Genomic DNA, 13,668 nt, shown 5'->3' with positions numbered 1-13,668 from the left:
ATGAGAGGAAGAATGATAGCTTTTTCACTGGGGAGATTCCTCAGTATCAGTATTTGTAGGTCATTTCTATTGGACTGTTTGGTTTTCTCATAGAAAAAGCCTACAAGGCTTATTAAATGATTTTTACAAAGAGTATTTTATAATGTCCCTTTATTTTCCCAAAATGAAGTTCATAGAAGTTATAACCTTCCTACACACATAACTTCCCAAATCAATATAATGTCTTAACTATAATATAATGTAGAAATAAAAGGAAATAATATATGTTTCAATGTGTAAATGCTCAGGCATGACTATACTGGAAGACTATTATAATAAAGTTATTCAGATGCTTGTATTTATCAGCAGGATCACAGAATGTGGTAGCTACGTATATAAACTCATACTATGAATGGTGTTATTGTTAGTACTGTGTTTTTCCAAAATAGTGAGCAAGTTTCCAACAACAAAAAAGTAAAATTTTCTCTCAATTGATAATGGCTATTGTATTCCTGGGAAATAAGGGCTTGGATAATTATAAACAAGTTTTTTACTGTGTGATTGTTTGATAGGACATTTGAAATTATTCGGTACACAGGGTAAATTTTCATATTTTGTCTTTTTTTTTGGAAACAGAGTCTCTCTCTATGCCTGAGGCTGGAGTACAGCAGCACCATCATAGCTCACTTCAGCCTTGTACTCCTGGGCTCAAGTGATTCTCCTGCCTTAGCCTCCTGAGTAGGTAGAACTATAAAGCACAGCTCACCACACCCAGCTAATCTTTTTTTTATTTTTGTAGAGACAGAGTCTCACTATGTTGCCCAGGCAAGTCTCAAACTTCTGGCCTCAAGCAATCCTCCCACCTTGGCCTCCTAAAGTGCTGGGATTATAGGTGTGAGCTACTGTGCCCAGCCAGATTTTCATATTTTGGATTGTAGGATGTCTAGTGTTCCTGGCCTAGATCTCTAAATACCAGTTTATCATTATGATAAACCAAAATTATCCCCACAAATTTCTAAAATGTCTGTTGGGTGCAGTCCCATTTGCCTTGAGAATTGCTACTTTAAAAGAAAGGGAATATACCACAATTGGCAAAACTGATATGACCAGAGTCAGTGGAAGCAAAAAGTCAGCTAAACCCAGAATAAGCACATTATGATATCCTACAGAGCCCTTGGATAGTCCTCACTAAAACTTCCCGCAAGTTGGAGATAACTGGATCGTTAGATCTAATAACTATAGGTTTCGTTTGTATGTGACTTTTCTTTATTAATGTCAACAGCATAAAGTGAACAAACCACTGCCAGGGCAACTGGGAGTAGATTTGTGCAGCACAGCCTTGACCTAGGAATTTACTCCACTTGATTAGAGCAACTACTTTGTTCTTGACGTTTTTCACTCTGATAATTATAAGAAGACAAACCATATCATAGTTCTGCCTATTTTGTCTGTCAGTCTTTCTTTCCTCCTACAACCCAAGGTCAGATTCCTGTGAAGGTCTGGCTGGCCTTTTAAATTTTTCCTGAATTTACCAGTTTATAATGCCTTTCTTTTATTCTGTATATTAGTGTCTTTCTCTGAATTGGCCATAGGTCAGAACTTTCTACTTCTTAGGTGTACCAAGAAAGAAAAGGGAAAAGAATTCTACAGTTGATAATTCTAATATAAGGAGAACCAAAGTGAAATTGTATTAGCCAGGGTAAGTTACATTAGTTGCTATTATTAATAAAAACAACCCTAAAATTTCATTGACTTAGCACAAGAAAGGAGTGTCTTTATAAAAAATAGGGTTTGAATATTTCTGGTCAGGGATATTCCTAGGCAATTTTCGTATAAGCTCAGGGATCCAGCTGTTTCATTTGTGTGGCTTTCCTGTGTTGGAGTTCTTTGCTTTCATACATGCAGATGGAAGAAAGAGAACATGGAAGATCTTTTGGGATATTGTAAGGCCAGGCCTAGAAGTATATGATACTTCTGTCACATCCCACTAGCCAGAACACAGTTAAGCTCTGCATCCAGAAAGGAGAAGATACTTGTTATTGGTACTAGTGAGCATTCTCTACCAGAAGTATCACTTTCTCTCATTTAACAATATAAACAATAACAAATATCTGTTGTGTACCTACTGGGTACTACACACTCTGTTGATTCCTATGGTTGAGAAACTTTCAGTCTATTAATGGAATTTAATCATTTAAACAATTAAAAGATAATATAAATAAATAGTATGAAGAGGTGTGTGCATCTTATGAGAGCATAATGAGGGTACAACTAAGTCAAATGACTATATTGAAAGGCAAAATGGTGTGAAGAAAGTACTCTTGAAAAATGTTGATGAATGCTATGGCTATTGAGAAAAACTTAAAGACATAGCCCTATCATTTAATAACCTTAATATTTGGTGTTGCTTCTTAGACCTATATTTTTCTTAACTATAAGCTAGGCATAGTAATATCTTCCTTGCTGACCTATGTAATTTTTGTGGGTATCAAATGAGATGTGAATGTGAGTAAGCTTTATATACATTATATAAACTAGAGAGGTAGTGTTATATAATGAAAACGACCTTAGTCCTTATTAGCACAGGCTAGTGCTTGCAGTGGATTTGCACCTTTTTAGTTTTATTTCTTTAGACAGGAAACTTGACTTCTGTGGGTCTGTTTCCTTATCTATAATACCTGTGCTTCCTTATAGGGTAGATGTCATGTGCAAATTCAGTAACGTATATAGAAGTTCTTTGGAGGTTGTAAATTCCTATTCAATTGTAAGGTATTCTTAATAATCAATACTATTTAACCATCTACTTGTTGTTGAGATTAGGACTAAAATATACTATATATGTTAATCTTATTATGTGAGATTTATGCTGTAACTAAGGATGTTAGAAAATGCACTTTGTTTTACATTATGTTTCAGTTTGTTTCTAATGCTTTGCGTTATGATGGGGTTCTATTATAGTAGTATTTGAGTGTTGGGATATAAAGTATGAGATGAAAGAACTACTTTTTTGAAGTACTTTAGAAGATAAAGGTTATTAGAAGTTAAATTAAGAATTATAAGCTGGGCACAATGGCTTACACCTGTAATCTCAGCTACTTGGGAGGCCAAGGTGGGAGGATCACTTGAGCCCAGGAGCTATGATGGTGCCACTGCACTCCACCCTGAGCCACAAAGCAAGACCTCATCTTTATTAAAAAAAAGAAGAGAAGAAGAATTACAAGTTTCATTTTCAGTGTTATCCTTTTATAATATTTACTTTGTAGAAACTAACCAAAGAACACTAACATGCACTCTCAAGGAAGAAATTTGTATTAATTTTTATAAAGAAAGTATTTGGCAGTATCTTCCATGCTACATATTTTCTCTTTTTGTTACTTTACTTTATTCTCCCACCACTACCTTCCATTCATCATCCTCATTTTAAAATCTGACAAAGAACAAATTAGTACAAAAGTATGGCTCAATTCCACGTAAGAATCACTTTGGTTTTGCTACTAGTATTTGGTTTTAAATTTTCAAGCTTGATATTTATCTTTGGTTCTAGGAAGGCTGGTTTCGGATAGCTGAGAATATGGGATTTCAGTGCCTAAAGATTGAGAGCAAAGATCCCCGGCTAGATGGGATAGACTCACTTTCTGGAACCGAAATTCCCCTGCACTATATCTGCAAATTGGCCACTCATGCCATCCACTTGGTGGTCTTTCATGAGAGAAGTGGCAACTACCTCTGGCACGGCCATCTACGACTCAGAAGACACATTGACAGGAAATTTGTTCCTTTTAGAAAGTTACAGTTTGGTCGTTATCCTGGAGCTTTTGACAGGTAAGTTCAGAGTGAAAAGGGGAATTGTGAAATGACTGTTGTTCAGTCATGAATTCTTGCCCTTTTTTAACATTTAGTATTGAAATCTAATATATAATTCACATAAATGTTCATAGTAACATTGTCCTTAATACCCCCAAATTAGAAGCAACTCAATAAAAGGATAAGTAAATTTATACATATATGTTTGTTCATACAAGTATTATATGTGGAAATAAATGAACTAGAGGTCTATGCAACAGCGTGGATGAATCCTACAATGTTGAGTGACACAGGCACAAAAGAATACAACTATCATTACACTTATAAAATTCAAACACAAGCTAAATTATGTCCATGGATGTATTCTTACGTAGTAAAAATATTAAGAAGAATAAGAGAGGTGTCAGAAAAGGCGGCAGAGTTTACATCTAGGAGGAGTGGAGGAGGAGTGATCGGGTAAGGCACAGAGAACTGTAGGGAAGCTGACAAAATTCTGTTTCTGTGGTAGAGATTTGGGTGTTTACTCTATAATTCATTATTTTGTGTCTTTATGTTATATGCACTTTCCTGTAAATTGTTTAAAATGATGTGCAACAACCTATTGCTATTTTTTTGGGTTTTTTGTTTTGTTTAGTTGTGAGACAGTCTCACTCTGTTGCCCAGGCTAGAGTGCAGTGGCATCATCATAGCTCACTGCCATCTCAAACTCCTGGGCTCAAGCGACCCTCCTGCCTCTCAGCCTCCCAAGTAGCTGGGACTACAGGTACACACCACCACACCTGGCTAATTTTTCTATTTTTTGTAGAGATGGGGTCTCGCTCTTGCTTGGGATCTCATTCTTGCTCAGGCTGGTCTGGGACTCCTGGGCTCAATCGATCCTCCCACCTTGGCCTCCCAGAGTGCTAGGATTACAGGTGTGAGCCACCATGCCCTGCCTCAGATGCTGTTTTGACATTAACCCCTTTGGAGTTGGGATTTCTCAACATTAAATGTTAACACATTTGACAGAAACTTTTAACATCAGATTATCTGGACAGTCACACCTAGTGTGAATGTTGTGACTAAGTGAACTTGTGGCAGAAGACCAAGCTCTAAGGGACTGTGGACTTGCAGGCCCTGACACATTATGTTGTGTAAGTAGTGTATAATTTTAAAACTTAAACAAATTTTGTATTTCAATAAAGAAGTACTTTTTGTTTTTTAAATATAGCTCTTTTAGAAAACGATGAAAACAACGAAGATATGTCTCTGGATTCAGGGCATGAAATCTCACAAATAAAATAGCAATTTTCATTCAGAAATATTGGCGAAAGAGACCAAAGGATCATGTGGAACAGATCAAAAAACAAATATTCAAATTGAGTTACATTCGTCTCTTGACATGCAAAACAGTTTATTAGAAGATTAGACTTATCAAATTGATTCTGAAGAGAGCTCCTATTGATATAGTGTGCTTTGGGGGAGAGAACAGCAATTGAAAAGAACAAGATTCATATAGCAACTTTAAGGTTTATCACAGTCAGTTAAATATGTCCCATCAGTTTATTCATTTTAATGTTCTCATCAGACACTTTTGGGGACACCATATGGCCTTTTATCAAATCAGTCTCAAGAAAATGAAAATTATTTTTTATCTGCTTATACCCAAAGCTTGGATAGAGGTAAGTCTCTATCTCAGTTAAGTTGGGGAAAAAGTGATTCTTCTAGGCAATATTCAAAAAAGAAATAATTATAGTAAATGTTTTAAAAATAGGTTGTGGACTTTTTCTGTTTCTTGGAAGTGAATTAACAATTTATATTTCATTCTTTAAACAAAAGGTTTCTTGTCCTTTCTCAAATGTTTTTTTTTCTTCTTGCTTAAATCATGATGGCCTGTAACAGTTGAAACACCTAAAAACTGAAATAAATTTATATATATTTAAAACTATGTGCAAAAATATATCCTTAGCTATCACAATAAAAATATTTCTTATGAGAAACAGTTATTTGAAGGTACTTATGTAAAATTTGATTAGCTATAGCTTATGATATTAACAATTGTAGGATAAAATAATCTTGAAATTAGTCATTAAGTATGAAGTTTCTAACCCAGAGTTAAATTTTTTCTTCTCCTTTTGAAGTCACCAATAGTGATGATACAGTGTGTTTTAAATACCAGAACCTGATGTGAAGGTAGTAGTAAACCTTTGTCTTTTACCTTAAGATTTATCATACTTGTAAGAATTTCCATATCAAAAACTCTTTGTAGGCAACTTCCAGAGACATTACTTACTGGTTATACTTGAGAAATGTAGAGTATGTTTATTCTTGCCTTCTTATAATTAGTACTTAAAATCACATATTTGAGACCAACTGAAAAAGATATTGAAAACTGGCACCTTCTACATTTTTTGTGTATGAGAAGTCAAACTTTTTCTTAACCAAGCCAGGTTTTAGAAATAAAATAACCCCCCCCCCAAAAAAAAAGAATAGGGGTGGAAAAATATACTTTGTTGTTAATGTTGGCTCCTCTTACTATTTTAGTCAAAATCTTAATAGCCGCTATTCTCTTACCATTTTTATGCATATTTTTTTCTTATTCTGTATTTCAAATACATTTCTGTAGGAAGACATTATCTTTTAGCTTTTTAAAGCCTTGTGAATTTATTTCAAAGTTTAATAATTCAGTAAATTTCACAATTGTCAGTCAACAAATAGTTATGAAACATAAATGTGTGCCAGTAGATAAAAGCTGTCTCTACATTGTATATTTTATATAATGAGTGTTCAAAAACTTTCAAAGAATATTTGTAGGGTATGGTATCCATAAGTCTGATATCCAGATTAGCATTTTGCCCATTAATGAGACTCAGGCCATTGTAATTTATTCTTGTGTCTTAAGCGTTAAAGACATTTACTTCTCTAAAAGAAAATTGGTAGTTTAAAATTACGTCACTTAACTTTCCTTGCTGCTTAAGATGCCAAAGTGTATATGAACAAGTATAAAAATGTTTTAAATACATTAACCAAAATACTTAAAACTCAATTGCTGTTTGATGTCAGATTTTCAAGGTCTTACTAAAGTTGCTAGTTGATATCTGGGATAATTGAAGAAAATATGCTTGACGTTTAGCTATTTTGCTAATATTTGATATTTTAAAGAAGCTGCCAGTATTCTGGGTTAAGTCCTTTTAATCTTAACTTTTGTTTTCAGGCCAGAGTTACAGCAAGTTACTGTTGATGGACTAGAAGTTCTCATTCCAAAAGATCCAATGCACTTTCTAGAAGAAATACCACACTCTAGGTTTATTGAGTGTAGGTATAAGGAAGCACGGGCGTTCTTTCAGGTTAGAGACAGCCAAATGATGTACTTTTTAAATTAAAGGAAGTGTATTTATTTTTAATATTTCTGGGGAGAAATGAAGGGACATGTAGAAAATAAGAAAACATCTTTTCTCAATTCATCTGTTATCTTCTACTTGTTTTCTGTTAACTTTTTAAAAAATAGACTAAAAATTAACCTTAAACTCTTTCTTTCTTAAATAAATAGATTGATATTTATTTATTGTTTTATTTGAATATACTTTGATAGGTTTAACACTCATCTCTGCCTTCAGTTAAGATAGCCCATTAACTTAATAAAAGATGGTATATTCTCTTTTTGAGGCAATCCAAAGAGGATGAAGCCATTGTAGAAGATGGACCATGTAGATTTAGAAAAGACTTCATGGAGAATACAGTTTTTCTTGGAGGGTTGGCACGGAATATGAATTTTTTGCATTTATGAAGGTTTTTGAAGATAAATGCTACACAAAGATCAAGTGCTTTTTGAACTTTATTCTGCTCCTGTAGCTTTCAATTCAGTAAACATTTATTGAAAGCCTATTCTTAGGCTTCTGACCCTGGGGATATAAAAATAATTTTGAAAGGAATGAAAGTTCAACTCTTAGAGATGATATGAAACAGAGATACAGTGAAAATAGACAAATTTACAGTGGAGTTTTGGTACCTTCCACTTGTCCTTTGCTTTGGGGGGTTCCCTGCCAAGAAAGCTATATACACCAGGACAGAAACAGAATGCAAAAATGAGGTACCAACTTTCTTATTGCTACCAAGTGCCCAAGACCCACAAATGCGAGATTTCTTTGTTATAGTATGCTACCACCCAATACCTAGGCCTGACAGCCCAGGTGGGATGACTTGTGAATGTCTGTCTTGGCCCCTACTAAATATTGTGAGCTTGATGACAGGCATCTTATTTTATTCACGTCTATAGCCCCAGTATCTATCACATTACCTGGCACAAAGAAAAGCTCCCAGAAGGGTTCGTTTTCAAATTAAAGTGAACATATAAAATTGAACACTTGATGGCGCCAAACAGTCTTAAATACAATGCTTGGTACAAAACAAGCATTGAACTGATATCTAATAGTCAATATAAAGCGCCTCCTGACTAACTTTTTTCCTTCCTTCCTTCCTCCCTTCCTTCCTCCCTTCCTTCCTTCCTTCCTTCCTTCCTTCTTTATTCATCCATTTATTTACTTAAAGACAGGGTCTTGCTCTGTTGCCTGGATTAGAGTGCAATGGTGTTGTCATAGCTCACTGCAACCTCAAACTCCTGGGTTCAAGCTATCCGCCTCAGCCTCCCAAATATTTATAGCTGGAAAATACAGGCATGCACCATCACACCCAGCTAATTTTTCTATTTTTTGTAGATGCACATAACTTTTTTTTTTTTCTGAACCATTTGGGATAGATAAGAGCATACATCTCTCATTCCAGTCATATGTTTTAAGAGAAGTTATGGCTCTGAGGAAAGGAATATGTTCATATTGAAGGGATCTTGTGTAATTTGTATATCTTGTAGATGACTTAGCTTCAGGAAACTCACTTTCTTCTTACAGGCACTTTTTGCTTTTAACCATTTGGCCAGATGCCGCACAACCTCAAATAATTTAGTATTTTTAAAAAATAAGAACATTCTCTTACATATCCTAATATAAAAATTAGGACATTAACACATAGATCATTACTGTTTAATGTCTATTAAAATTTTGCTAATTGTCCCAATAATGACCTTTATATTATAATAAAAGGATTCAATTCAGAATCACATGTTGCATTAGTTTTCCTATCTCTTTAGTCTTTTTCAGTCTGGGACAGTTCCTCAGTCATGACTTTGACACTTTTGAGAATTACACAGGTATTTTATAAAGTGTCCTTCGTTTGGAGTTTGTTTTTTTTCTCGTGTTAGATTCAGGTTTTAGGTCTTTAGAAGGAATAACATAGAAGTGATGCTCTGTTGTTCTCATTATATCCCATCAGGTGCTGTATAATTTTGATTTGTCATATTACTATTGATACATCATTCACTTGATTAAAGTGGTCTGTGAAGCTTCATAGCCTTGCTCCTATGAAGTTTCTATTTTTCCCATTATAATTAATAAGCATTTGGCATGAAGTTACATTAAAACTATATAAATATTGTTTCTCATGAAATTTTCAATTTGTTTATATCACTATGAACGTATGGTTTCCTATTTTATCCAATGGGATATACTTTACATCATTTTACATTATTTTCATTATTTATTTTGTTCTTCAGACTGTTTCATATTTGGCCAGTGGAAACCCCTTCACATTGGTTTCTATGTATTTTTGACTCATCTCCATTATTTTTTTGAGCACTTTCTTGCTTTTTTGATCCAATCAGACGTTCTAGGTTCCTCTTATAATTTCCCTGCAATAACCCTGGGATCAGCCATTTTTCCAAGTCCTGTTTCCTTTTAGAAGCCAAAATCTGGATGCCAGATGCTATCTGGGGCTTGCTGCACATAGGTCCTCTCAGTAGACAAGGGTAGGGTGCATCTATGTATATTTATTTCTATATTTACCTATTAAAATCTGTGAATTCACATCTGTATCTCCAATTTGATTATCAGTTCCAATTATATAATACAATATAAGGTTCATTTCCACATTTGTGACTCCCTTCTCAAACAGTAAGAAGGGAGTCTCTAAACCTGACTCCCATTGTCCTTAATATGTTTATTTATTCAGTCTCCCTATATGTAACCAGTCTTCTGCCATGTGCCCCCTCCCTCATGTAGATGTTTGTCTCACCCTACCTTGGCATTGCTATCCCCTGTTGGGCTACACCCAAGTATAGACACCCTTCTTACCCTGCTCAGGCTCTGACTTCCCACACCTGACTGCTCTTCTGCTGAGAGGCTCTCCTCACCCTGCTTGGGCTCTGACTTCCAACACTGGACACCTCCCCTACCCGCTTCATGTGGAAGCCCTTATCACCTTCTCAGGCTCTGATACCCCATACCAGGCCACCCTTTTGCACAAAAGCCTTTCTTGCTGTGCCCCACCTAAAGGCTCTAGGATTGAGTAGTTCAGGAAGGGAGAGGGAGAAAGGGAAGTATTAGCCTGACTTTCTTTATTTACTTTTAATTATGTTCTCAGTCTTCCAAAGAAGTTCAGTATTAGGCTAATGTACATTTTCCTGAACTTGACTGTATTTCAGCAAAAACCAATATAAAATAATTAATAAGCTCCAGCCTATTGAATTTCAGTGGAAAAGCAGAAGGGAATATGGAAATATCTGAACATCTGGGCCTAGGAATATCTAGATAGCTACATTCTTACCCTGCTTCTTCAACTACTTTGTTCTGAGATCTTGGGCAAATTTCTGAGTCTTAATATCCTCGTCTGTAAAAAGAGAGGGTACCTTCTGTCATCTTATTGTTCTTTGATATTTTGGTGGAAAATTGTGCTTTTGGATTCCAGAATTCTTGGGTTTTGTGTCCTTATTTATTGGCTAAATAGGAAAAATTAAATGACCACTATATTTCAATTAAAATACTAAATTTTGTCTTTTCCTAGAGGCAAAGTAATCCCAAGATTTGTACAAGATAGTTTTAAATGAACAAAGTATACATCCTGTAATTTTTAAAGTTTATAACAGATGTATAAGGTATATACAAATGTACACTTTAACAACCATAAGGGTCAGTTCTAAGAAGTGGAATTTCTGAGAGTGTCATGTTAGGAAAGGTATATTGGGTGGGAGTATGTCCATTGGGGCATCCCCAGCAGGACATAACTGTCAGACCTAATGTTTTTGTAGAGCACAAAATTTTCATATCTGTTGTTTAATTTGATCCTTTTAGTCACTCTGTGTAATAAGGCAAGTATTCTCTCTTAATGGATAAGAAAAGTGATGTTTCAAGATGTCAGTTACACAGTCATTATTGGCTGAGCATGTACTGAATCCTAGTTCTCCAAACTCCTAGCTCCAGGCTTTTTTCACTACAAGGATAAGAACATATATATCTCATCCCAGTCCTATGTTCTAAGAGACATAATGGCTCTGAGGAAAGAGATGTGTTCATATTGAAGGGATCTTGTATAATTTGTATATCCTATAGATAGTGACTTATCTGCAGGAAACTCACCTTCTTCCTTGGATCTTGGCTTACAATTCCTATAGTCCATCTAGGAGATATAGTCTCTCCTGCTGTATCGTAAAAGAATCACAGGATATTTTAGAATGTTGTAGGCATGAGAGGGGCTTAGTCAATCATTTATTCATTTACCTATTCATCAATGTGTGGCTCACATATTATATGCCAGGCACCATTCTAAATCTGTAAATACAGTGATGGAGAAATGCAGTAGCTGCCCTCAAGGAACCATCTTGACAGTCTAGTGGAGGGAATATAAATAAAATCAACAATTAGAATTAAATATGGTATGAATTATAGTAAAGATATATATTATACAAGTGATAACTATTATAAACTCAATGAGAAAACAGGTTATTTCATTTGACTTTGTTCTAATATATCTAGTACCAAACATAACTGTTTGCTCTATAAATGTTGAACTGAATAGGAACACTGGGAGAATAAATACGTAAATGTCTTCCGGGGAAATCAGGGAATGTTTCTCAGAGGCTGGAGCTGAGACCTGAAAGATTTTGTTAGTCAAGGGCAGGTCGGACAAAGAAAACAACATGTATAAAGACACAGAGGCTTAAAAAGTTGTGATATATTTGGGGAGTTACAGGTTATTGCTGTCATGTGAAGTGTGAGGAGAGTGGAGATGAGGCTGGACAAATAGTCAGGGACCAGAACACAACGTCCATGTCTGCCAGACCAAGAAGTTTAGATTTTGTTCCATAGGTGGCAAAGCATTACTATAGAATTTACAGTGCTTTCCTTAGTTCCAGAACATCCTAAAAACAAATCAGAAAATCAGAAAACCAAAATGACTAAGTAAATGATATTATTTGTATAAGACCTTATAATTCATAAGGCATTTTTATCTTTAAATCTTCACAGCAGTCCTACAAAGTATAATTATTATTGTTAAAGTACAGATAAGGAAATTAGATCTAAGAGAGATTTGTTTATTTTATTCTTTCACTCATTCAACAAATATTCAGGCACTGTTCTAGGCACTGGAGGTACAGTGTTAAACAAAGTCATCTTCTTCATAATCATCTTTTGAGATGATTACGCCCAAGGTCACAGCTAAAAAGAAGTGGAGCCAAATTTGAACACAGATAATCTGATTCAAAATCTCAGGCTCCTTCTACTATGCTACACAGTATCTAAAGACCAATAGCATGTGAATGATGAAAATATCATTAAATTCATTTTGCTTCAGCCATGCTTGCAGCTCTGGTAATTAGCCTTCTTTTCCCCTAACTGCCCAACCCGCTAAATAGTGATGTGCAGGAGGAGCTGATAAAAGTATAAGTCTCATCCTTTGGGAATCCTGGTTATGTTCTTTCCCTTTTAACTTGTCTCTCCTAGAATCTACTCCTATATTCTCATTTTAATGTGTGACTAAAAAGTAACTATAAAATGTGATTTTTATAATACAAAAAGGATATGGAGTTAACTTTCAAATTTAATTCAGATGTCACAGAAATGTTTCCAGCAGTTTAGAAATGGTTATAGTAACTGACTATTTATTGTATCTGTAGCAGTACCTTGATGATAACACTGTGGAAGCTATGGCCTTTCGGAAGAGTGCAAAGGAATTATTGCAACTGGCAGCCAAAACATTAAACAAATTGGGAGTACAATTCTGGCTGAGCAGTGGAACTTGTCTAGGTAAAATTCTTATTATGTTTCTTTTGTCTTTTGTCATTTTATCCTCTTTAACTTTAGAGATGACAAAACATCAGTGATATTTGATATGTCATATTTATAGACAGAATAAACATTAGTAAATGGACCAAGGATCTATTGATTTCTTTAAAGAAATTAATTTCAGAAATATGAAGTAGAATGTTAGGAAGGCCATGTTTGTGTTTGCCTTAAATTCTAAGTAATATATTTAAAATTTATGTCACAGTATGTAGACTATACAGTAGTCCCCCCTTATCTGTGGAGAATATGTTCCAAGACCCCCAGTGGATGCCTGAAACCTCAGATAGTACTGAACCTTTTTTAATACTGTTTTTTTCCTCTGCATACATGCCTATGATAAAGGTTTTATACAGAGATTAACAACAATAAGTAATAATAAAATAGAACAATTATAACAGTATACTGTAATACAAGTTGTGTGAGTGTGGCCTCTCTCTCAAAATACTATATTATACTGTGCTCACTCTTGTTCTTTTGATGATGTGAAATGATAAAATGCCAACATGATGAGATGAAGTGAGGTGAATGACATCATCATTGTGACATAGTGTTAGGCTACTACTGAAAACTAATTTAAAACTTCTGAATTATTTATTTCTGGAATTTATCATTTAATATTTTCAGACCGTGGTTGAGCACGGCTAACTGAAATTGTGGAAAGCAAAACCGTGGATGGGGGGGACTACTGTAATTGATTCTCAGGTAATCTATAAATTAGCATTTTATTATTTCTATC

The 13,668-nt window shown here is 34.8% G+C and overlaps 1 protein-coding gene across 3 annotated transcripts in view; it reads left to right on the top strand.

Annotated features, from left to right (window-relative positions):
• FKTN (fukutin) overlaps nt 1-13,668 on the top strand; it is a 43,983-nt gene that overhangs the window by 14,435 nt on the left and 15,880 nt on the right. For 2 of the 3 annotated variants that reach the window (XM_045563105.1, XM_045563103.1), the window contains 3 exons: nt 3,524-3,801; nt 6,977-7,109; nt 12,764-12,893. In XM_045563105.1, the coding sequence (XP_045419061.1) occupies nt 3,524-3,801; nt 6,977-7,109; nt 12,764-12,893 (541 nt within the window). The remainder of the gene's footprint in view (nt 1-3,523; nt 3,802-6,976; nt 7,110-12,763; nt 12,894-13,668) is intronic. The other variant, XM_045563104.1, reaches the window with a different exon arrangement.

Source organism: Lemur catta, chromosome 10 (assembly GCF_020740605.2).
Source record: "Lemur catta isolate mLemCat1 chromosome 10, mLemCat1.pri, whole genome shotgun sequence".
NCBI lineage: Eukaryota > Metazoa > Chordata > Mammalia > Primates > Lemuridae > Lemur > Lemur catta.
This window is presented reverse-complemented; position numbering and strand designations above follow the sequence as displayed.